The sequence below is a fragment of the Ochotona princeps genome, chromosome 17, assembly GCF_030435755.1.
Source record: "Ochotona princeps isolate mOchPri1 chromosome 17, mOchPri1.hap1, whole genome shotgun sequence".
NCBI classification, from domain to species: Eukaryota; Metazoa; Chordata; class Mammalia; order Lagomorpha; family Ochotonidae; genus Ochotona; species Ochotona princeps.
The window spans coordinates 53,671,532-53,692,941 of NC_080848.1; the positions used below are offsets into that span (position 1 = coordinate 53,671,532).

Consider the following 21,410-nt stretch of genomic DNA (forward strand, 5'->3'; position numbering starts at 1 on the left):
GGGACAGGGGCTGCACGGGGACAGGGGCTGGAGGACAGGGGCTGGAGGACAGGGGCTGAAGGCCCCAGGAGAGGGACCGGGCCCGGCGCAGCCCACTCCAGCTGCGCACGCCCCAGCCGTCACCACGGCTGCACACGGCCCTGAGTCAGCCCAGGGAGGCATGTGACAGCAGACTCACTGCTTTTAATCCTGTCAGGACAGGGGAGCCCGAGGACCAGAGGTTTTACGGCCCTTCCCCGGGGGGCTGGGTGCCACCCACGAGCACACAGTCAGTCCACTGTTGCTGGGAATCATGGGAGGAAGAGAACTCGTGTCCCTGAGTCAGCTGTCTGGGGAGGTAACGTGACCACTGGTGCCCCCAGGACTGAGGGCCTTTGGGGGTTGGGGTTCAGAGGGCCTGGTAGGCAGACGGGCGTCTCCGGGCGACACAGAAGGCCACAAGTACCAGGATGAGGAGGCCGAGGAGGATCAGGCCGATGATGAGAGGCAGCAGGATAGACGGCTGGTCGGCGGGACAAGAGAAACCTGGTCGGAAGATAGTGTGGTTGGCACGGAGGCGTAGAGGGGCTGGGGGCTTCGGGAGGTTGAAGAGGACTTGCAGCAGAAAGCACCTGACGGCTGGTGGAAGCTGGGGGGCCGGTGGCCCTGAGGGGAGGAGGAAGCCCCGGACACCTCTAGGAGCTTCCAGTGAACAGTCCCAAATTGCACCAGGTCCCTGACATACTGGCAGAGTGGAAAAGATGCGGCCTAAGTGGGTGGGGACCGGTGTCAGTGCGGGCCTGTTGAAGCAGCCTTGGGCGCAGGGGGCAATTTGGGGAGGGGTCTTACTTGGCCCAAAGATGCCTGTCGGTGGCAGCTGAGCAGCTTGGACCCTGACGGAGAGCAGGTCCAGGTGCAGTGCTGGGGAGACGGCAATGCTGGCGTTGCTGCAGCTGAAGCTCCGGCCCAGGGGTGCCTGGAGATCGCGGAGGGAAGCGTTCCGAGCGGAGAACGTGGACCCTGGAGTAGGGAGAGGGGCTCAGGTACCGCCGCTGCCCCCGCCCCCGCCCCCCAACTTAGTCCGTTCGGGCAGGAGAGACTCACGGGCTGCCTGGGGAAAGGTCACGTTGTACTCCACAGCCATATAGCTCAGGTAGACCGCGCTCTGGCTTTGCTTTGGGTCCTGCAAGGTTAACGGCAGGGCGTGACAACCATGTCCCCAGAGGGTGGGTAGGGGCCGTGGGAGGGGCGGAGGGGCAGTGAGAAGTACCTGTGTGAACCCCAGGCTGAGCTGTCCACAGGGGAAGGAGAGAAGCAGGTGGGGATGGGGACCCTCACAGCTCCCCAGGGCTTTGGTTTTATTGGGGTTCAGCACAGAGATGCCCCACGCCTGAGGAAGTGGAAGGTGCAAGTGGTCATGAGACTGCAGGGCTTCTCCTTCTGTCCCCACCCCTCCTCTTCCTCTTCCCCCACTCCCCGCGAACCGCAGCACGACTGGCCGCTGGCCTGTTGTGCCCTCCGACTCCTTCAGCCTCACCTGTCCTCCGCTTTGGGTTGGGTACAGGACCCGGATCTGAATGCTGGCTTGGAGCTGGACGCAGGGCTGTGAGCCATTCCTCCATGTGTAGTTTCCAATGGCCTCCCTGGAGCCTGGGCTGGGGCTGGGAGAGGGTGGCGGTGGGCCTGGGGGAAGGTGGCTGGTGGGGAGTGCTGAGGTGGTCTTGGTGGTGGTGCTGGTTGTGGGGTGGGCTGTGACATTCCCATGGCTCGTGGTGGGTCTGTGGCTGGTGGTGCCCGGGGTGGTGGTGTGGGGGCTCTTGCTAGTCCAGTGGCTGGTTGTTCCCGGAGTTGCCGTGCTCTCTGTCGCCGTAGGCGTCACCGTGAAGGATGGCAGCAGAGTGGCCGACTTCTTGTGAGGCCAGGCTTCCCCTGTCCCCTGGGCTTCCAGCAGAGAGGCTGGTCAGTGCCCCCAGACAAGCAGCTTCCCAGTGCTCCCCCTCCTCTGCCCGGCTCCTTACCTGCTTGCAGCCCCAGCAAAGCCACGAAAAGCACCGGCAGCTTCATGGCGAGACCAGTCTGCTTCAAAGTCCAACTCTTAACTGGAAACCAGTTGCTCAACCCTTTTCCTCCAGCCTTCTCTCTCTCTCGGAAGAGGAGGAAACGAAATGTCTTACTTCCTGCAAGATAATCCCACCCCTAACCTGACTCAGGAACCGCAGCCCCAGCCACCCATCTCTTAGTCACTGGTCATTGGTTAGGGGACTGTCTATTGGCCCCAGCACCCTAAGTGGGAGGTTTCAGAGCCCAGCACACGAATAGAGAGTGAGCTGGAGCTAGGATGCAGCTGATTGGCAGGGAGCTGAAGTGGTTATAATTGGCTCAGGTGCAGGGAGCTACAACCTTCATTCCCCCGGACACGATTCCTCTCCCATCTTAGTGGAGACATGTGATGCACTTGACAGCAGATACCCAACCCTTCAGTGGGTCACATTCCCCTAGTACACTTTCTCTTGTGTCAAAACATTTTCCAGGACTTTTAGGCAGTCAACATGAAGCCCACAGCTAAAAACTGTCTGGCTGTTGTTGGGGGTCCTTGATACACCCAGTAGCAGGCAGAGGAAAGGAAGAAATGAGAAGCCCAAACAGGCAGTTTCCAAGTCATTTTATTCAGAATTTTGAGTTTGCTTCCTGAATCAATAAATACTATACAAAACAATGTAAAAATGGCTACCATTTTATCTCCCTTGCTCCCGCAGCTGGGTTCAACCACTGGGCAACCTCACTGGTGCCTGCCTGCACTTTTTGGTCTAGCACAGGAGGTTGAATGTCTTGGAGAACCCCTACATCAAGTCTGGAAGAATTCAGCTGGGAAGGGAGAGCCTCTGGGACCTGGAGGTAACTAGGTTGGGGAAACGGTTAGTGTTTTTTGGAGACGACGCCTGGGGCACGAGCCTACCCCAAAGAAAAGGGTTTCTAGAATGTTCACGGTTCCTTCTTTTGCCTCAAAAAGTGACATTTATTCAAAGAAAAAAAAATGACAAGATGTCCATCCCTTGGCTCCCTCCCCTCCTCCCTCCTGCTGCTCCTCAACCCCTGAAGGACTGAACCCCAGGTGGGGGCTCCGTAGCAGGCCAACCCTTCAGATGAGATCAGCAACATTGAGGGGCATCTCCTCAATGGAAGTGTTGTAGAAGGTCTCAATGTCTCGGAGAGTCCTCTTGTCTTCCTCTGTCACCATATTAATGGCCACACCCTTACGGCCAAATCGTCCACCACGCCCAATTCTGAAAGACAGGGGTGTGGAAGACATGTCTGAAAAACCTCCAGCTAGGAATTAAGGGGGTTGGACAGGAAGTTCAGACCTACACTCACCTGTGGATGTAGTTTTCCCTGTTTGTGGGAAGGTCGTAGTTGATGACTAAAGAAACTTGTTGTACATCAATGCCTCTGGCCTGCAAAGGGAGAGAATTCAGTGAGGCGGCGAGGGAACAGTGATCACTGCTGTGCATGTAGGCAGCCGAAGGCAGGCACAGGAAGCCAGCACGCCCTGGGCCCCAGTCTTCGGGCATGCCGCGTGCTCTTCCAAGTTGCTACTTTCCAGACGGAGGCACTGGTCAGGCCCCGTGGAAGAGGGAATCACCTTGGACCTGACGCCCTCCTCCGCAGCCCGGCAAGGCTTTTACTCACCAGCAGGTCGGTGGTGATGAGCACTCGGCTGGAGCCTGAGCGGAACTCCCTCATGATCACATCTCGTTCCTTCTGGTCCATGTCTCCGTGCTGGGGGAGGAAATGGCAGGATACAGTAGGCACACAGGCTCCAGGAACACCTGCCCCAGGTCTGCAAACCCAAGAAAACTCACCATGGCAGAGACTGTGAAGTCCCGGGCATGCATCTTCTCAGTGAGCCAATCAACCTTCCTTCGGGTGTTGATAAAGATGACAGCCTGGGTTATGGTCAGGGTTTCGTATAAGTCACACAGGGTGTCCAGTTTCCACTCCTGGAGGTGGGGGAGAGACATCAGTCAGGGGCTATACCCAGCTACTTACACCAAGGTCCGCCTCCTGCTCCAGGCCCCACCTCTCGTTCTACGTTGATGTAGAACTGGCGGATACCCTCCAGGGTCAATTCTTCCTTCTTGACAAGAATCCGGATGGGGTCCCTCATGAATTTCTTGGTCACTTCAAGCACATCGGAAGGCATGGTAGCCGACAACAAGACCACCTGATGGGGAAAGTTGAGCCTCAGAGCAGGCGCCACCTGATGGTGCCTGTGCCCCCTTTCCCCAGCTCCTCAGTACCCAGCGTTTCTATGTGAGATGTGGCCTTCCAGCCTTTCTCACCTGGGTGTTGCTGTTGAGCTTTTGGAATATGTCATAGATCTGGTCCTTGAATCCACGACTTAACATTTCATCAGCTTCATCCAGCACAAACATCTTGATATATTTGGGAGCTGTAGAAATTGGGGAAGAGAAAAAAAAAGAAACTACCATGTAGCAGCCTGTCGAACAGGCAGCACAGGCCACCTCCACGAAGAGGAAGGGAGGCCATCTGCTCTCAGGGTATGATGTTTGATCCTTTGCCAGGACTCCCCGACAGGGCAGACAACAGCCTGGGAAGTAGAACACTCCCTGGGCTGAGGTGACAAGGGAATCCATGGCTCAGATGACACGCATGGGGTTCATCACAGAGCAACCTTCAGGGAAGGGAGGCCTGGAGGCCTTGGGAATGAGGCTGGCTAAGAGGAAAGCACACGGTAAGATATATATAGTTGGGGGGGAGGGGACAGAAAATCGAGCTACTCACACAGGTATCTCCGGTTAAGCATGTCGAATACACGGCCAGGAGTCCCCACAATGATATGGGGAGCTTCCATTTGCAGTTTCTGCACCTCAGCACGCACGTTGGTACCCCCAATGCAGGCATGACAGGATGCACCCATGTAATCTCCTAATGCCATGACCACCTTTTGTATCTGAACCAGAGGAAGACAGGTGTGCCAATGTTAGCCACACCCATGTTTTCCATGCTTTCCAGCAGCCCTCAGTTGAAAACTGTGACCCATTTAATTCACTCCATTAAACACAGTTCAAAGAACCACATGACATAAACATGGGCCATTAAACCCTTATCCCCCACTGCAAGCCCTGGCACCCGTGCCGAAGACCCAAAATGCAGTTCTGTGCCCTAGGCATGAAACAGCTCTGGCCACCAACAGGCATCAAGCTAGGATGAACAAAGGACTGCATCTGCTCTGCCCCTGGCTGATAGAAGAGCAACACCACAAGCGAGATGTCTCCTTGCCCATTGCCAGGGGCGGGCGGGGATCAGTCACCCAACTTGCCCAGCCAGTCAAGGCTCAGCCCAGCCATCTTCCCATTAACCCAGGAAGTAGCAGTTGTGTTTAAGTGGGAAATACCACATAATTGTAACCTAGTAGATCTTCAGAGGTGAAAAATCAGCAACCTACTTCCTCTAACCAAGGATCTGTTCCAGAACATGCCCCTGGCGTCAGTCCTCCCGTACACAGAGCCATACTCACCTGCTGGGCCAGTTCACGAGTGGGTGCTAGGACCAGGGCCTGGGTGGCCTTCAGGTCCAGCTCTATCTGCTGCAAAATCGATATGGCAAATGTGGCCGTTTTCCCAGTCCCAGACTGGGCTTGAGCGATCACATCATAACCTAAACACACAGAGAAATTAGGTCTCACAATCAAAGCCCTGACTTAAATGCCTGATGATGAAATTAACAAGGAATTAAGCCTAAAGTGCTTCACAAGCCATACTTCATCACCACACAGTAGGGACAAATCAAGGAAAACACCACACCAAGCTAGCAAACAGGACCAGGAGCCCACATGTCCCAGGCATGGGCACAGACCAAAATACAAGCTGGGATAAACGGAGTTGCTTTGTCCCCAGCCAGTAGGAGGTGGGAACCATCTACCCGTAGTAATCCTGCGAGGCTCAGGGCAACTCCAAAATATGTTGTGGGGGCCTCACCCTTGATACAAGGAAGAATGGCCCGCTGCTGGATGGCAGAGGGCTTCTCGAAACCATAGGCGTAGATCCCGCGCAGCAGAGCCTCGGAGAGGTTCATGTCATCAAAGCTATCCACGATCTCATTCCAGTTACTCTGTGGGAAGCAAGGGAGGAGGGCTTTTACTTCCTGGGGCTCTGGCTGTGCCAACACTCCAGCTCACCCGCAGGGGAGCCCGCTCACAGGAACGGAGTCTGATGATTAAGACGCAGGATCCGCTATAAAAGTGGGTCCGATACACAAAATACAAACCGATGCGCCACAAACCACGGGGAAGACTCCAATGCGCTCCAGCTTTCCTATGAGTACGAGGTCACCCCACGCACAAAATTCATCTTCAGCTCTGTCCTAACTCAAACCTGCCAAGTCTCCCGTTCTAGAAGCCCGGGAACAGCACTCGAGGGACGCCCAGGGAAGGGGGTGGGCAGCAGCGGGAGGGTTCAGTCTCACCTCAATGACACCTTCGGGCTCCATCCCATCGGGGCCATTGTCTCTGGATCTGTTGATTTAAAGCACGGGTTGGGTGCCCTGCGGACGCACGCGGCACATCACGCATCCCCAAAGGCTCTACACCAAGCAGCCGGTCAAGTCCGATGCCATCAGCTCGCCCCCTCAGACACCCCGCAGTCCCTTCCAGCCCCGTCGGGCCTCTTGCCCTGTCCTGCGAGCAGCGGAGGACACGCGCCACGAAAGCACACCCGGGGGCTGGGGGGCCGGATGCAGTGCTGACCGCCGCCCACGTGTCCCGGGCCCGCGGGGCTCCCAGGCCCCGCGCGCCGGAAGTCCCGCCCTCCGCCTCGCTTCCCCACGTCACTCCGCCCTCCGGCCGGCCCCCTCCCCGCGCGGTGCCCGGATGTGGGAGGCCGCGGGCGGTGGCGGCTCGCGCACAATGAGCCCCGGCCGCGCCAGCCAGGGGCCGGGGGAGATTGCACAACACCGCAGCCCGGCGGGCCGGGGAGGGGACCGCCGCAGGCCGCCATGTGCTCGGCGCCCCGCCCCGCCCCCGCCCGCCCCGCCGCGGACCGGCGCCGCCCTCCCGTACCTCCGGCCGCTCACCCCCGCAGGAGCGGACCTGCCCATCCGCAGTGTGCCACTCGCCCGGCTCGTGCGGCCAAATGGACCCGCCCGCCCGCCGCCGGGTGGGCTCCTGCTGCCTCACGCGGCCGCTCCTCGGGGTCAGGCTCGGTCCTGGCCGTCAAGAAAACCAGCACCCTGAACGGCCGGCTTCCGCCCGTCCCGCCGCCGCGAGCCGAGCCCGCCGGAACCCCGCAGTCCGCGCCTCGCCCGCCCCGGGAGGCCAGCGCCTCGCCCTCGCTCGGCCCTCGGCGCACGGCGGCCCGGCCCTCCTGCCCCGGCCTCGGCCATCCTCCCCGGGGCCCCGGACGTGCCTCCCGACTCGGGTCTCCCCGCCTCCCTGGTGGGCCTGGAGCGGAGCGGGGCCCTCGGCGGGGAGCGGCAGCCGGAGCAGCCCCAGCCTCCCGCAAGCGCTTCCTTACCGGGAATCCTGGCTCGCAGACATGATCCTTAGGAACTAGGGCGGAGCGCCCGCCTATCGACAACTTATAGAGCGCCCGGCCCCGCCCCAGCCATCGCATTGGCCTGGCCGCCTCGGCCCGCCTGGCGGCGCTCGGCAACTCGGCGTGACGTCCGTCCGCGGGCCCTTTGGCACGCAGCCACCATTGGACGGCTTGAGCGCCTGTCAAAGTGAAGGCCCGCCCCGCCGCCTTATTGGCTAGCGCACCGCCTTTCTCGCCGGCACGGAAGTGACATACCCAAGCCTGGCCTCGAGGCCTGGCAGCCATCTTGGGGCCCTGCACCCTTACACGTGCAGAGGCGCTGGCGCCCCAGCACGTGACCCCGCCGAGCCTATCCCGCGAGGGGGCGTGGCCTCAGCCTGGGGGACCGCCGGGCCCTCGGGCGCCAGGTTCCGCCAGCCTCGCCCCCGCGGCCCCGGGACGCACGCCGGGTGACGGCGGCCCGGGCTGGCGGGCTCAGTCCCCTCCGCGTGCCCGGCTGGCTGGCAGAGAACACCACTCCTTATCTCCAAAGGATCCTTTATTGACCAGAGCAGGACCGTGGCATTTATACATATCTATAAAAAACGTCTGCAGCGCGGCAGGCCGAAAGCCCTCGGCCCGCCCACCGCCCCAGCACCGATTCCTGCCCTGCACGCGGAAGGGGAGGCCGTCCACCTCGGCCTGACACCGGGTCACCGCCCTGCAGGCACGGAGGGAAAGGGCTTTGCGGTGGCCATCCCCTGCCATCAGAAATCAACAAGTATTTTCTCAAAAAAAAAAAAATATACAGAAATCAAAACATTTAAATATGAAAAACCAAAGGGAACTGGGTGAGGAGAGGCCAGAGAGGAAAGGGAGCGGAGCTTCTTGGGAAGGGGCTCCGGGACGCCGCGTGTGGGGCTGGGGCGAGGCTCACACGGTGAGTTTGCAGTGACACAGCTCCTTGTAGATCTGCCGGCGGAGCTTGGGCATGTCCTGCTGGGTGAAGCTGAAGGGCTGCGACAGGGCCAGGTGCTTGCAGTACTGGGAGTTAGAAAACAGGCGTGAGAACCAGACTGGGCACCCCCAGTGCACCCCAGCACAGGACCTGTGCTACCAGCTTCACAGGGAGCCTCCTGCCTCTTACAGAGAACCATTTCATGCCACATACAAAGGGAACTGAGGTCCTGCAGCTTGGCTTTGCAAGCAGTCTAGCTCTAAAGCCTAGCCTTCTTACTCCATGACATCGGTGAGATTACTTTGTGTTTAAGAGGGAGAAAACACGGGGAGGCAGAGGTTAGGAGAGAGCGCCGGGGGAGCCAAGGCTGGAGTCCCAGCATGTCCAGGTTCTAACAGGAACAGGCAGAGCTGCCCGCTGCTGCAGAGCAGCTACCAGCCCACTGAGGGAGGCCGGCGGCAGCCCCCCGCTCCGTTTCCCCAGATGACCCCCCGCCACGGGCGCCCCGTCTGCTCACCTGCAGCACAAAGGCGCCACAGTCACTGTCGTTGTTCTGTCTGGCCACGTTCTAGAGGACAGAGAGGCAGGTCCTTACCGCACACTCCAGGGCCGACTTCGTCTCTGCTGCTTCCCGACAACCCCCTTCTGGAAGCTTACCATTTTGAAGTAACCTTTCCAGCCCTGGTGGAAATCCAGTCGGTCTTTCTTCACTGCCTCTGCCTGCAGATACTTGGCAATATGCTGTGTTTGGGGGAAAAGAAAGAGATGTTCTATGCTTTCTAATGGGGCCCCAGGCCATGGTCAAGGCAGCCACCATGCCCAGGTCACTCCCCAGAAACCCAAAGCCTGCCCTCCTTCCTGGAATGGCCACCAACCCTCCACTTCGCACCCATCTTCATCTTGCCCCTTCAAACCTTAGGACAGCGACGGTTCAGGGTGCGCTGAGAGTCAAAATAGGTGATGGTACGTCGCCTCACGTCAACAGAGATGAGGGACCAATGCACTTCCAAGTGGATGGGGATGAGCAGTAGCTCCTTATTGAAGATGTCCACCTAAAGAGAGAGCACCAAAGCTCAGCTACCATGCAGAACAGTCCTGCTGCAACAGGCTGGGAGGCCAAATGGCAGGTCACAGACCAAAGCCTGCAAATGTGAAGCAAGGCCGGTTGTGGATGTTTCTGTTTGTTTTGTTCTTTAATTTTTAAAAATCTATTTATTTTTTTTGGAAAGTCAGATGTAGAGAAAGGAGGAAAGACAGAGAGGAAAATCTTCCATCCAATGATTCACTCCCCAAGTGGCGGCAACAGCCAGTGCTGTGCCGATCCAAAGCCAGGAGCCGGGAACTTCTTCCAGGTCTCCCACGCCGGTGCAGTCCTAAGGCTTTGGGCCTTCCTCGACTGCTTTCCCAGGCCACAAGCTGGGCCGCAGAGATTAGAAACAGCGTCCATATGGGATTCTGGTGTGTGCAAGGCAAGGACTTTAGCCACTAGGCTACTGCACAGAACCCGGACGTTTCTGTTCTTAAGAGCAAGGGAGTACAGCAGAATGTAAGGACATGGCAGAGGGCAAGTAGTTCCCACGCAAGAACAAGCACCGAGCATCTTAAGAAGATAGGCTCAGGGCCCAGCATGGTAGCCTAGTGGCTAAAGTGCTCGCCTTGAACGCCCCGGGATCCCATATGGGCGCCGGTTCTAATCCTGGCAGCTCCACTTCCCATCCAGCTCCCTGGTTGTGGCCTGGGAAAGCAGTTGAGGACGGCCCAATGCATTGGGACTTTGCACCCGCATGGAAGACCTGGAAGAAGTTCCAGGTTCCCGGCTTCAGATTGGCGCGCACCGGCCCGTTGTGCTCACTTGGGGAGTGAATCATTGGACGGAAGATCTTTCTCACTGTCTCTCCTCCTCTGTATATATCTGACTTTGCAATAAAAATAAATAAATCTTTCAAAAAATAAAATAAAAAATAAAGTGCTCGCCTTGTAACCACCAGGCTGCTTTCTTGGCACCCTCAGCTATTGCAGTCTCTTGAGGAGTAAAACACTGGACAGAAGATCTTTGTCTCTCCTACTCGGTTAATTTGCCTTTCCAAATAAAAATAAAAACATTTTTTAAGACAGGTTCAAGATTATTGAACCTGGCTACCAGAGCTCAAATCCAGCTCCTCCCTTCACTGTGTGTGATCACAGGCAAGCTACCCAGTAACATCGAAGACCTGTTACCTTCTCCGTGGGAGAGTGGAAACAATAATGATGCCTACACTTCATCTGAGAATTCAGCTAGCGAAAACCCACACGAAGAGCAGTGCCTGGCATGAAGGACGTGCTCCCTCAGCTAACCTCACAATCCTACCACAGAGCTGTCCTGTTCATGATCACAGATGAGGAAACTGCAGCTGGGAAAAGTCAACTCAGTCGCTCAAGTTAAGAAATGGCAGAGGTGGGATTCGAACTTACATGCATGTAGGCTACCCCTGCTTATGCTAAAAATAGGCCTGCCAGGTTCCTGAGGGTATAAGCGCATGAACCTGGGGACAAACACTGGAGCAGTGGGCTTCTCTTACTGTACAAATGTCCTCTGACTGAACTGAGGGCAGGGAAACCAGAGGTAAAACCAGCTCTTGCTTTCAGTCACACTGCCCTTCCTTCATGGCTCCCAGGCACACAGGCCAACCAATCCCCCACCCCCGCCCCGTTACTCTTTTCTTCCTTCACTTCCCACATCGGACCTAGAAGAAAGTCCCACTGCTTCACCGTATTTATTTTTTCTTTCTGTTTTACTTGACAGGCATATTTTTACAGGCGAGAAAGAGAACTTGCATCCGCTGGCTCACTTCGCGAGTGGCTGCCAACAGCCAGAGCTGAGCTGATCAAAACCTGGGAACCAGGAGCTTCTTCTAGGCCTCCTGTGTGGGTGCAAGGGTCCAAGGACTCGGGGGCATCCTCTGCTGCTTTCCCAGACTATAACCAAAGAGCTGGAAGTAGCCAGGTCACAAACTGGAACCCATATAGGCCACTGGCAGGATTAGCCTTGGCACCACTGTGCCAGCATCTGGCCTGACCTTTAAAACTTTACTGGAAGAAACTACTCCCAGGAGCCAGCACTGTGGTGTTATAGGCTAAGCTTCTGCCTGCAGCATCAGCATCCCATATGGGCACTGGTTCTAGTCCCGGCTACTCCACTTCCCATCCAGCTCCCTGCTTGTGGCCTGGGAAAGCAGTCGAGGACGGCCCAAAGCTTTGGGACCCTGCACCCGCGTGGGAGACCTGGTTCCTGGCTTCAGATCGGCGCAGCACCAGCCGTTGCGGCTCACTTGGGGAGTGAATCATCGGACGGAAGATCTTCCTCTCTGTCTCTCCTCCTCTCTGTATATCTGACTTTGTAATAAAAAATAAATCTTAAAAAAAAAAGATATATTTATTTATTCTTACATTCCATAGACATATAGTTGTATTTATTTAATACCGAATCCTTAGTAGGTGCAAATGTTGGCACACAGAGGACATTACTATTTGGACAATGACGAATGAACAATGGGCAGGAAAAGGGCTCATAGGAAATGCCTTGTCTGAGGCCACGCAGCACACAGCAACGGGGACTCATAACTCACATTTTTGGTCCACCTTTTCACCCCATCATATCCCTTGGTGCGGAGCTTATCATAGAAGAAACTGTTGAAGAAATGCACCTGTGCCAATGACACAAAAGAACTGATGAAACTGCAGCCTCACACTCTCCCCCAGTCCCCGCTCCCACGCCATTCCCACTGCATGCGCTCTCAGCATGGGCTCAACCCCCACTCAAATCACTGCCAGTACCACAAACATTGTTAACTTTATCTTACAGATAGCTCCCATCCCAATTCTTGTGGGTAGCCATAGGGCAAAATAATAAAGACTGCCAGAAAAGTTTAAAAAAAAAAATTGATTATGCAGGGCCAAGGTTATAGATTTGAAATTAATGGATTAACACATGCTACCTCTCCAAGAATCAGGCTTTTTATATAAAGTGGGAGATGAAAGACTGCAAAGCTGCTTAGAATGGCCTATTTCAGGAGACCAGAGTCTCTGGTTGCGCCTACCTTTTCGGGGACTGTGTCCATGACCAGGTCTCCGTACATATTCATCACCTGGGGGAAGATGGGAGGCAACCTGCCATGGGGAGGAGACAAAGGACCACCGCTCCCCTACGCAGAGGACCCAGATGCTCTGCTCTCTTAAATCTCCTCTTAGGTCTAATTCTTTACATTCTTCTTACCTGGTCATTGAGCCAGTTCTGTCCATACAAGGTCCCCAAGTCGTCCATGGTCAGCACATGCCGCTTATAGGCCACCCGGAAGCCCCTGACCATGGCATTGCCAGGCATCCGCTGGTAGGACTGGATCAGCTGCAGCACCAGGCCCTTCCTGAGTAGGCCAATGGTGAGAGAGGATAGATGTGGCAGCCAGACGTACTACTGCTGCCCAGAGTAAGAATCTAAACCCCAACTTTTTTTGGTGTGAGTTCTTTTTATGACCTACTAACAGCCCACTTCCCAGGAAAGTGTGCAGGAATACTCCACGGGTGTACCTACTGCGTCGGGGTCCCAGGCAGCAGCCCCCCGGGTCTGTTCACAGGACTCTGCACATTGCCTGCAGCGCCCTCCTTTTTCCCAGGTACAGCCCAAGAAAAGAGGCAGCCATGTTCTTTCTTCACGCCCCAGCTCCCAGCCTCCTTCACAGGACAGCCGTTTTCTGAGCCTCACCTGGAAGGCGTAGAGAACTCCTGCTGGAAAATGTCCTCTAATTTCTCTACAACCTCATCAGTGCTGAGGGGGATGAGGCTACCGTAAGTTTGAAGGAATTCATCCAAGATGCCTGTGCGGAGGAGGAAGAGAAGGGGGTGAGTATTGCCGCTGGGGGCTGGGTCCTGCAGAGGGAGGCAGGCGGTGCCCCAGGCTCCTTACTCTGCACGCAGGTCACATGCTCCTCGCGCAGGGGGCTGTGCTGGCCAGCTTTCTCCCCAGGCTGCTCGGCCTCCTCCGAGGGGCCCAACTCAGAGCCCTGGAAAAGCTCCTGGGCTACGTGGTCCCCAATGCTGCAGACATTGCTGATGAGGATGCTGGCATCGGGGGGCGCGAGGCTGCGCTCCCCTTCTGGCCCAGGTGGCCCCCCAAAACCATTGGGCAGAGTACACGAGAAGAGGCCTAGAAGGCAGACAGCAGGACTGGGATGAGAAAGTGAGAGACTATAGAGGACTAAGGGAAGCACACGAACAGTGGGCTGGCATAAATAAAAAGGGAATGGGCCCGGCGGCGTGGCCTAGCGGCTAAAGTCCTCGCCTTGAACATGCCAGGATCCCATATGGGCGCCAGTTCTAATCCCGGCAGCTCCACTTCCCATCCAGCTCCCTGCTTGTGGCCTGGGAAAGCAGGAGAGGACGGCCCAATGCATTGGGACCCTGCACCCGCGTGGGAGACCCGGAAGAGGTTCCAGGTTCCCGGCTTCGGATCAGTGCGCACCGGCCCGTTGCAGCTCACTTGGGGAGTGAATCATCGGATGGAAGATCTTCCTCTCTGTCTCTCCTCCTCTGTGTATATCCGGCTGTAATAAAATGAATAAATCTTTAAAAAAAAAAAAATAAGAAGGGAAGCAGCAGTCACCACAAAGCACTTTACAAAATGGAGACCCCGGGCCCGGCGGCGTGGCCTAGCGGCTAAAGTCCTCGCCTTGAAAGCCCCGGGATCCCATATGGGCGCCAGTTCTAATCCCAGCAGCTCCACTTCCCATCCAGCTCCCTGCTTGTGGCCTGGGAAAGCAGTTGAGCACGGCCCAATGCATTGGGACACTGCACCCGCGTGGGAGACCCGGAAGAGGTTCCAGGTTCCTGGCTTCAGATCGGCGCGCACCGGCCCGTTGCGGCTCACTTGGGGAGTGAATCATCGGATGGAAGATCTTCCTCTCTGTCTCTCCTCCTCTCTGTATATCTGGCTGTAATAAACTGAATAAATCTTAAAAAAAAAAAAAAAAAAAAAAAAAGGAGACCCCTAAAGCCTGAAACAAGAATATTCCGCAGACTAATGGGACAGAACAGAGTTTCTACTCTGAGACAGGAGGGAAACAGAAGACAAGAATTCAGTGTGATGGGATTCTCAAGCCCTCCCTTCCCCAGGCTGCACTCCCCTTCACCTGGGACAGGAGGGAGGTACCATGTAACCAGGCCCCCTCTGAGGACATGGGGAGGAGCAGCCTCTCTCTGCCGTCACCACATAAACGTACATATACAAGATGAATATCTAAATCTCTCTTCCACCTTTTCCATCTCTGCCCACTCTGAAATTTCCTCACCTTTTAAATAAAGACCCTACCACCACCAGCACTTCAAAAAAAAATCAGGGTTGTCACCACCAATTATTGTCTGTCACCCAGCAGGGCACCCAAGATGCAGTGAAGAGTTGCTGCTGTGCAGGGAGGAACCGTGGCGCAGCAGCAGTGCGGAATCACGCCACTTCCCACGCCACCAAGCCAGAGTGCCTGGGATCAAGCTCTGCTCTACGTTCATTCGGCCAGTACGCCTGGAGGCACCCCATGATGGCTCCTGCCACCCACAAGAGGGAATCCCAGTGAGGCTGTAGCTCCAGGCTGTGGTCTATCCAGCCCTACCTATCACAGGCATTTTTTTTTAAAGTTATTAACACTAATCTTTTTATCTGAAAGAGTTAGAGAAAGACAAAGATCTTCCATCAGTTGGTTCACTCCCCAAATAGCTGCAATGGCCAGAGCTGGGCCAATATGAATCTAGCAGCGAGGAGGCTCCTCTGGGTCTAACACACGGATGCAGGGGCACAAGGGCTTGAGCCATTTTCCGCTGCCCTCCCAGGCCACAAGCAGGGAGCTTGTGGGAAGCAGAGTAGCCACAACTCAAACCAGCAGCCACATGGGATGCTGGCACCACAGGTGGAGGCCCAGAATGCCATGCCATAGCACTGGCCTCTATTTATCCAAAAGCCAGTTTGAAAGAACTTCAGCGTCTGGTTCTCCCTAAATGGTCACAACAGCCAGAGCTTATCTAGTTTGAAGCCAGCAGCCCCAGCCTCCTCCCAAACGCTTTGGGCCGTCTTCTGCTGCTTTCCCAAGACACAAGCAGGGAGCTGGATAGGAAGTGGAGTAGCCAGGTCATGAACTGATACCCACATGGGATGTCAATGCCACAGGCATTACACCACAGCATGGGATCCTGTGGCAGGCATGTAGGCAGGGAAACGGTAGGTGGAAGATATATCTCTACCCCCGTTGCTGGCTGTGCCTTTCAAATAAGTGCTTGAATACTGTATAGAAATAAGAGAGCTTGAAAAGTGTTCGGGTGGAGTTCTCAGAAAGGGAAATCTCTGACAAGAATGTCCCACACAGTCGCAGGGATGCTGCCATAGGAGGGAGAGCACACTCCTGGCACAGGCCACATGAGGACGGTGACTCTGGCTGTCAGCCTAACAGGCCGGGGGAGGAGCACCTGCCGCCCTCCTGCCTCAGGCTCAAGTCTCACCACACCTGGCATTCCGGATGCTTAGCCCCCCTCCCCACCACCTCGGCCACCTTACCGGAGTCGGGGTCCAGGGGAGACTTTGGAGTCCATCTTAGTCCATCTTCCTCCAGGGGGGGCCCAGAGAGCACTGGGGGAGACCCTCTCACCCCATCCTCAGCCATGAGAGCACTTAGCAGACCCAGCCGGGGTGGGGGCGGCCCCCGGGGGGAGTCAAAACGACAGCATGGGGATGGCACCTGTGGCGTCGCACCCCCTTCCTGGGGTGAAAGATGGTTCTTGGGGTGCACCAGGCTCCGCCGGCGGCCCCGGTGGCGCCCCCAGAGCTTCCAGTGGAATGTTAGTGAGGTGCTTTTGGAGTAGAGCAGCATCCGGAAGGCTCTCAGGGCGCGGCGACGGCGCTGCGAGCAGGTTTTCCGATGACTAGGGCGGGAAGGGCGAGGCCGCTGCGATGATGCTCCCATCTGAACCCATCTGGGGGGCAGCCTCCAAGCGGCCACCTCCTCCTCCTCATCTTCATCTTCCTCTTCCTCCTCCTCCTCTTCGCTAGCTGATGCATCGAAGGAGGGTCGAGGGACAGAGAGGCGCCTTGCAGGTACTGTGGTCCCAGACCCAGGATCCGGCCCGAAGCCGCCACCTGACTTGAGTCGGGGCTTGGGGGGTGGGGGCCAACGAAGCCGCTCTCGCCTGGGACTGGAGTAAGCTGGGGCTAGACCGGGCTCCGGAGGCTCAGGGCCCCAAGAGCCGGTCCCCTGGACCGTTTCTTTCATCTTCCAGCACCCTGTCAAACAGAGGTTTTGAACCTGAGCATCCAGACAGCCTGACCCTCAGGCTCCTCAGCCCTGCCTCCTCAGCACCTAGCCTCTGCATTCAGATGCAAATAGACTAAGGAAAGAAAACCAACACGAAGCAACTTCAAACACGTGAACACCACGGCCTACCAGGGACACCTTGCCATCATCTTGCCCAAAGAAAAAGGCCAGCCTTGGTGATCTTACTGCTGGAACCCCGGGTCCAACTTGGAGACTTCAGACTGAAATTTTCTCCATTTTAGCTCAACCAGGGCTGTCCTCCCCGAAACCTCATACCTCGGCTCAGAGGGACGGCCCAGAATGGGACTCCTAAGGTACTCAAGTTCAGGGAAACTGCAAAGGGACAGTTCTCGAATGGAGGGAGCGCGGGGGAAGGTAGTGTGGACACGTTGAGGTCATCTCATGTGGGAACGGGGATGCCAAGGCTACGGTTCGGGGGGACAGACTCTCAGGGAGGGGGAAAAAAAAAGCATTTGGAAGAAACCCGAAAATGAACGGCAGCGGCCGTGAAGCAGCCCAGCCGAGGCGCCGGGGACTCCACGGAGCCGAGCGAGCCCAGCCGACCCGGCCCAGCCTCCCAGACCAGGAGGAGTGCCCCCCACACGATGGCTGTGCAAGCCCCTTGGGGGGCTTTCCGGCCGCGGTGAGATGGAGGAGCGAGACCCGGGGAACGCACCACGGCAAGGCTGGGGGAGGGGACGGGGAGGGGGCGTCCTCACCCGGAGCGGGGAAGCCGGGCGGACGGGGGGCCCCCGAGGGCGGGCGTCTCTGGCCTCAGGCTTCCCGGCTCATCTCCCTCCTGCGACGGCGGCGGCCCCGCCACTCCTGCTGTCCTCCGGCGCCGCCGCCTTAATTCAGGATCCCAACGCTTCAGGGGCGCGCGCCGCCGCCGAGCCGCCCCGCCGCGGCCGCCTCCAGGCTCTTCCTCAGCCTCCACCTCCGCCGCCAGCAGCACCACCTCCCCCTCCTCCTCCCTCCCGCCCGCGAGCCCCAGGCCCACCGGCTGTGGCGGCGCAGGCTTAGCACGTCACACCCGGCGAACGGCGCCGGCGCGGCCACCACGCGCACAGGCCCGCCTCCCTGCTAGAGCGCAAACGCTACCGGACCTGCCCCGCTGCCCCGACCGCGGCGTCGACTGCGCCTGCGCACTCGCGCGGACCAGGCGGCGCGTGGCGGCCCTGCACCCCGCCCACTCGCGCAGGCGCACACTGGCCAGCTCCCCGTGCCGCGTGCGTCCCGAGCCGGCCTGCTCCACGCCCCTGAGGCCCGCGCCTGGGAGTCTCTGCGTGGGCTGGAGAGCCCCGGGCCAGTCTGCGCCTCCGAGTCCCTCCCCGGGCTAGGGCGCCGAGTAAGAGAGCTAGAGGAGCAGGCGAGATCCTGGTGCGGGGACAAGCCCAAAGCGAGGAAATAGAGTCTGGCGTGTATCATTCATTTTATTTCACTTTTAGGCAGGGATTGAGCCGAAGAGAGAGCTCATTAGAGTGAAGCAGGCCCGGCCCTTGGGGGATGGAGGGGAAGGTGGGTGCGGGGCGGGATGTATCCAAGGTTCCCGGGAAGCAGTCCAGCCGGGAGCTGGGCCACGCCACGGGAAAGGCAAAATGTGGTCCCCGAAAATGCTGTGGCCGCAGATAGGTGCATACTAGGTAGGCCTCTGCAGGGATGGTGCTGGGAGAGAAGGAAGTGAGCTGAGGCTCCTGGCAGAGGGAAGAGGCAGAGGGCACCGGGAGAGAAGCGTGCTGTAGGAAACGGGTTTTCCCCTTGCGGAGGGCCGACGAGCAGAGCGATTCCCTCCAGCTGCCACTAGGTGGTGGTGCGGTTCTGGATGCGTTCCAGTGAACCTAAGCGTGGCAGGTGTATACACAATGCCTGCCAGGGCCCCCCACTCCACATACATACACACACAGGCGTTTCGGTGGGGGGGGGATAAAAGCAAAGTATTCTACCTCTTTCGTGTCCACACACTCAAAAGTCGGGGTAGGAGGGGAGGATTGGGAGTGGGGAAGGGAAGGGGAGGAGCAGAGACCCAAACCCAGGAAGAGGCCTCTGTTGCTGCCCCATGCCCTGTCCTTGGTGTAGCCAGCTCCCGGGCCATCTCTGACGGGTACCACGCCCAGAAACACGTCTTCTAATACAATCACAGTTTCACGAACCCCAGGAAAGTGCCATGTGGAGAGAGGCTGAATTTTGCCCTTGCCCGGGGAATTGTGACGCTCAGGGTATCTCCTTGATGTAAATGGAAGACCCCTGAGAAAAGAGAGGAGATAGGTCGTCGCTGCCATTTCTCTGCCTTCTCCAGCCCCCTTCTCTGCTTCCTGCGGGGTTGTACCCTTCATCCTCTGCATCCTCCTCTGTCCAGGCTTTCAGCTTCCTGGCATAGTGCCCCACCCCAATCCCACGCCCACCTGCCCCACTGCCCCGGTGGCCCTCACCTGCGCTATAGCAGCTGTTGTAGGCCCGATCCGGGTCGGAGGGCATGCTGCAGACGCATCGGAAAAGAGTCTCCTGCCTTCCCTGGCCCTCCCGAGACACCACCTGACCCATGGTGAAAGTCACGTCATGAAACAGGACCTGGGCAGCAAAGGAAGGTGTTGAGGACAACCGGGGTGGGGAGCATGGGAGCAAATTCTGGGTGGCCTCTGGAATCTTCACAAGGGGGCCAGGGAATGAACGAAGGTCTTCAAAGCTTGCAGTGGACCGAGGAGGCTTAGGACACCCCCAGCACCAGGACGCGAAGGCAAAGAGGGAGCCTTTGGACCCCCCGTTGAGGTTCAGGGTAAGTCTCGGGGCTACCTGGCTATAGAGCAGATAAAATCCACTGTCCCAGACTCGGACAACGTATCCTTGGGCCTCCAGGCCTCTCCCACGCTGAAGAGCTGGTTGCCACATCACTTCCGTCACATCGGAGTCCTCTGGAGAGAAGGAGTGTGGTGGTCAGGCTCTTTGGACATACTCCCACACTCTTCCCTGGTTCCCGGCCCCCACCTCATGGCCCAGGCACCAGCTCCGGAGTTCACAGCTCTTGCCCCTCCCCAGAAGCTAGTATTTGATGTGGTGCTCACCCTTGGAGGTGATGTTAATGGGAACAAGATGAAGAATTGAGCGCTTCTCTGAGGAGAGAAGGGGGACATCTCAGCAGTGTCCACTTGCTGCCGCTGTCCAGGGGCCCGCCCTCCACCCGCACCCGCTCGGGGCTTGAGCTGCACCCCAGACGCCTCTCACTCTTCTGCTTCTGGGTGGGCACAGCTCTCCGTCTCCGGGGTCTCTCCCCATTCTGCCAGGCTTCCAAGGCATTGGGGCTCTGCTTGTGGAAAGAGGAGGAGGCAGGCTTAGACTATAAACATGCCAGGGTCCCGAATGGCTGTCCCAGCCCCGGCCCTGGGAGCATTCTTGCACCTTTCCTAGTACCCTGTGTCTTGGTGCTGGCTATCTTCCAGGATCTGTTAGGGACGAGGAGCATTAATCTTTAACAGTTTCCTTTCCTGGTATGGCCGCTCCCCTGGACTTCCAAACCCGGGACCCTCTCTCGCAGCCACTTAAAACTTTGCAAATTGGGAAGGTGGGCCCTAAGAAGGGGTGGCCCAGAGACCCCTGCTGTCCTCACTCACCTGCTCCCAAGGTCTCTGCCAGGGGTACTCGTCGGCCTTCTGGGAGGGCCCGCCACCCCTCTGCAGCCGGCTCACCTCTCGTCTCAGGCTTTGCAGCTCTGTTTGTTGGACCAGCAGAGCCATGGCACAGGCCACAGCCCCCAGAGCCGCCCCCCAACTCAACCAGAGAGCCACTGAGAGTGCTGGCTCTCGGACCGGGGCCCCCGGGTCGCCCTGCGGCCCTTTGGGGGCTAGCAAGAAAGGAGGTGAGGCTGGCATGAACCCAGGACCCTGCTAACAGCCCTGATCTTGGTTGTAGGGTAACAGCGTTGGCAGGAGGGTGGGGGTGCAGGCAAGTGGTGCAGAGGGGAGGGAGAGCGTTACGCAAGGGAGAAAGAAAAAGGAACTTGATAATGGACAGGAGGGAGGAGGAAAGCAAGCTAGAGGTACTTTCGGTGCTCCTGGCACCCTGCTGCAAGGCAAGTGTCCCCCCAAGGCGCCCCCTCCAGTCCCCCAGGAGAATTTTGTGCCAGTCTCTCTAGGAAGACCAGGGCTGCCAGTGCCAACCAGGAGGAGCGGCCAGAGCACAGGAACCCAGGGGCGGCCCCAGAGTTGGGGGAGGGAAGCTTGGCTGGCTCTGGGGCATGGTGCCAGGAGCCGGGATTGGGGGGGATAAGCTGGGCAGAGTCAAGGGTCGGGGGCTGAGAGTGGAAGCCCCCTTGGCTCGGGCATGGGCGCGATCTCTCTAGGGGGAAGCTCTAGGGGTAACTGAAGGCAGGAAAAGAGGGGTGCAGGCCAGCGGCAAAGAGAACCAGAAGCAAGAAACTGTGAGTGCTGGGGTTAAAGCCAGGCCGGGTGTGTTGGAATGAGGCCGCAATACTCCCTGCACTGCTGAACTTGGCAAGCAGGACTTCCTGTTTCCCAGGAACAAGTCTTACATAAGGCTCAAGACGAAACGACAAAGAGGCAATCCCAAGCCCCCCACCCCACCCCTCACCTCCAACCCCCGCAGGATTCCTCTGCGGGTCCGAGT

General features: G+C 57.7%; 4 protein-coding genes and 3 non-coding genes across 8 annotated transcripts; all 7 read right to left on the bottom strand.

Annotated features, from left to right (window-relative positions):
• Positions 1-254: 254 nt before the first annotated feature.
• CD68 (CD68 molecule) lies at positions 255-2,139 on the bottom strand. The gene is made up of 6 exons (XM_004594909.2): positions 1,998-2,139; positions 1,517-1,920; positions 1,250-1,369; positions 1,084-1,162; positions 829-999; positions 255-525 (listed from the first exon to the last, which is right to left on the bottom strand). Exons 1-6 carry the CDS (start codon positions 2,041-2,043, stop codon positions 389-391), a joined length of 957 nt encoding a protein of 318 aa, XP_004594966.2. The 5' UTR covers positions 2,044-2,139; the 3' UTR covers positions 255-388.
• A 485-nt stretch (positions 2,140-2,624) lies between these two features.
• EIF4A1 (eukaryotic translation initiation factor 4A1) lies at positions 2,625-7,651 on the bottom strand. Of its 2 annotated transcripts, none has more exons than XM_004594788.3 (11): positions 7,512-7,651; positions 6,466-6,514; positions 5,979-6,111; positions 5,519-5,658; positions 4,783-4,951; positions 4,320-4,429; positions 4,058-4,201; positions 3,840-3,977; positions 3,667-3,756; positions 3,352-3,431; positions 2,625-3,263 (listed from the first exon to the last, which is right to left on the bottom strand). In XM_004594788.3, exons 1-11 carry the CDS (start codon positions 7,532-7,534, stop codon positions 3,119-3,121), a joined length of 1,221 nt encoding a protein of 406 aa, XP_004594845.1. In that variant the 5' UTR covers positions 7,535-7,651; the 3' UTR covers positions 2,625-3,118. The 2 variants fall into 2 exon arrangements, with proteins under 2 accessions (XP_004594845.1, XP_058531804.1); XM_058675821.1 differs by lacking the exon at positions 7,512-7,651 and adding an exon at positions 7,058-7,198.
• Positions 3,485-3,626, bottom strand: LOC118759714 (small nucleolar RNA SNORA67). The gene has a single exon (XR_004996367.1). It is a non-coding gene; the product is annotated as a small nucleolar RNA SNORA67 (small nucleolar RNA).
• On the bottom strand, positions 4,530-4,669 carry LOC118759737 (small nucleolar RNA SNORD10). The gene has a single exon (XR_004996390.1). It is a non-coding gene; the product is annotated as a small nucleolar RNA SNORD10 (small nucleolar RNA).
• On the bottom strand, positions 5,155-5,295 carry LOC118759725 (small nucleolar RNA SNORA48). Its single transcript, XR_004996378.2, has one exon. It is a non-coding gene; the product is annotated as a small nucleolar RNA SNORA48 (small nucleolar RNA).
• A 401-nt stretch (positions 7,652-8,052) lies between the features above and the next one.
• SENP3 (SUMO specific peptidase 3) lies at positions 8,053-17,774 on the bottom strand. Its single transcript, XM_004594791.2, has 11 exons — positions 17,513-17,774; positions 16,040-16,762; positions 13,409-13,648; positions 13,208-13,319; positions 12,722-12,869; positions 12,546-12,593; positions 12,075-12,152; positions 9,384-9,521; positions 9,127-9,210; positions 8,987-9,037; positions 8,053-8,555 (listed from the first exon to the last, which is right to left on the bottom strand). The coding sequence occupies exons 2-11, from the start codon at positions 16,749-16,751 to the stop codon at positions 8,445-8,447; spliced, it is 1,722 nt and encodes a 573-aa protein (XP_004594848.1). The 5' UTR covers positions 16,752-16,762; positions 17,513-17,774; the 3' UTR covers positions 8,053-8,444.
• Positions 17,775-18,213: 439 nt separating this feature from the next.
• On the bottom strand, positions 18,214-21,356 carry TNFSF13 (TNF superfamily member 13). Its single transcript, XM_012929725.2, has 6 exons — positions 20,399-21,356; positions 20,013-20,091; positions 19,853-19,900; positions 19,584-19,702; positions 19,223-19,361; positions 18,214-19,037 (listed from the first exon to the last, which is right to left on the bottom strand). Exons 1-6 carry the CDS (start codon positions 20,654-20,656, stop codon positions 18,928-18,930), a joined length of 753 nt encoding a protein of 250 aa, XP_012785179.1. The 5' UTR covers positions 20,657-21,356; the 3' UTR covers positions 18,214-18,927.
• Positions 21,357-21,410: the final 54 nt, after the last annotated feature.

Bases quoted from the DNA above. Each gene is read 5' to 3' on its own strand.
- SENP3 (XM_004594791.2), bottom strand. From the start codon at position 16,751: ATGAAAGAAACGGTCCAGGGGACCGGCTCTTGGGGCCCTGAGCCTCCG. The intron at 9,211-9,383 runs GTTTGAAGGGGC...CCCCAAACACAG, and splicing joins TGAACCGTCGCTGTCCTAAG to CATATTGCCAAGTATCTGCA. The intron at 9,038-9,126 runs GTAAGCTTCCAG...TCTGTCCTCTAG, and splicing joins GGAAAGGTTACTTCAAAATG to AACGTGGCCAGACAGAACAA.
- TNFSF13 (XM_012929725.2), bottom strand. From the start codon at position 20,656: ATGCCAGCCTCACCTCCTTTCTTGCTAGCCCCCAAAGGGCCGCAGGGC. The intron at 19,703-19,852 runs GTGAGCACCACA...CCTTCTCTCCAG, and splicing joins CATTAACATCACCTCCAAGG to AGGACTCCGATGTGACGGAA. The intron at 19,362-19,583 runs GTAGCCCCGAGA...TTTGCTGCCCAG, and splicing joins TTTATCTGCTCTATAGCCAG to GTCCTGTTTCATGACGTGAC.
- EIF4A1 (XM_058675821.1), bottom strand. From the start codon at position 7,095: ATGGGCAGGTCCGCTCCTGCGGGGGTGAGCGGCCGGAG. The intron at 6,112-6,465 runs GTGAGACTGAAC...TGCTTCCCACAG, and splicing joins AGCCCGAAGGTGTCATTGAG to AGTAACTGGAATGAGATCGT. The intron at 4,430-4,782 runs GTGAGTAGCTCG...CAATTTCTACAG, and splicing joins GCTTAACCGGAGATACCTGT to CTCCCAAATATATCAAGATG.
- CD68 (XM_004594909.2), bottom strand. From the start codon at position 2,043: ATGAAGCTGCCGGTGCTTTTCGTGGCTTTGCTGGGGCTGCAAGCAG. The intron at 1,921-1,997 runs GTAAGGAGCCGG...CTCTGCTGGAAG, and splicing joins TTTGCTGGGGCTGCAAGCAG to CCCAGGGGACAGGGGAAGCC. The intron at 1,370-1,516 runs GTGAGGCTGAAG...CCACTTCCTCAG, and splicing joins CAACCCAAAGCGGAGGACAG to GCGTGGGGCATCTCTGTGCT.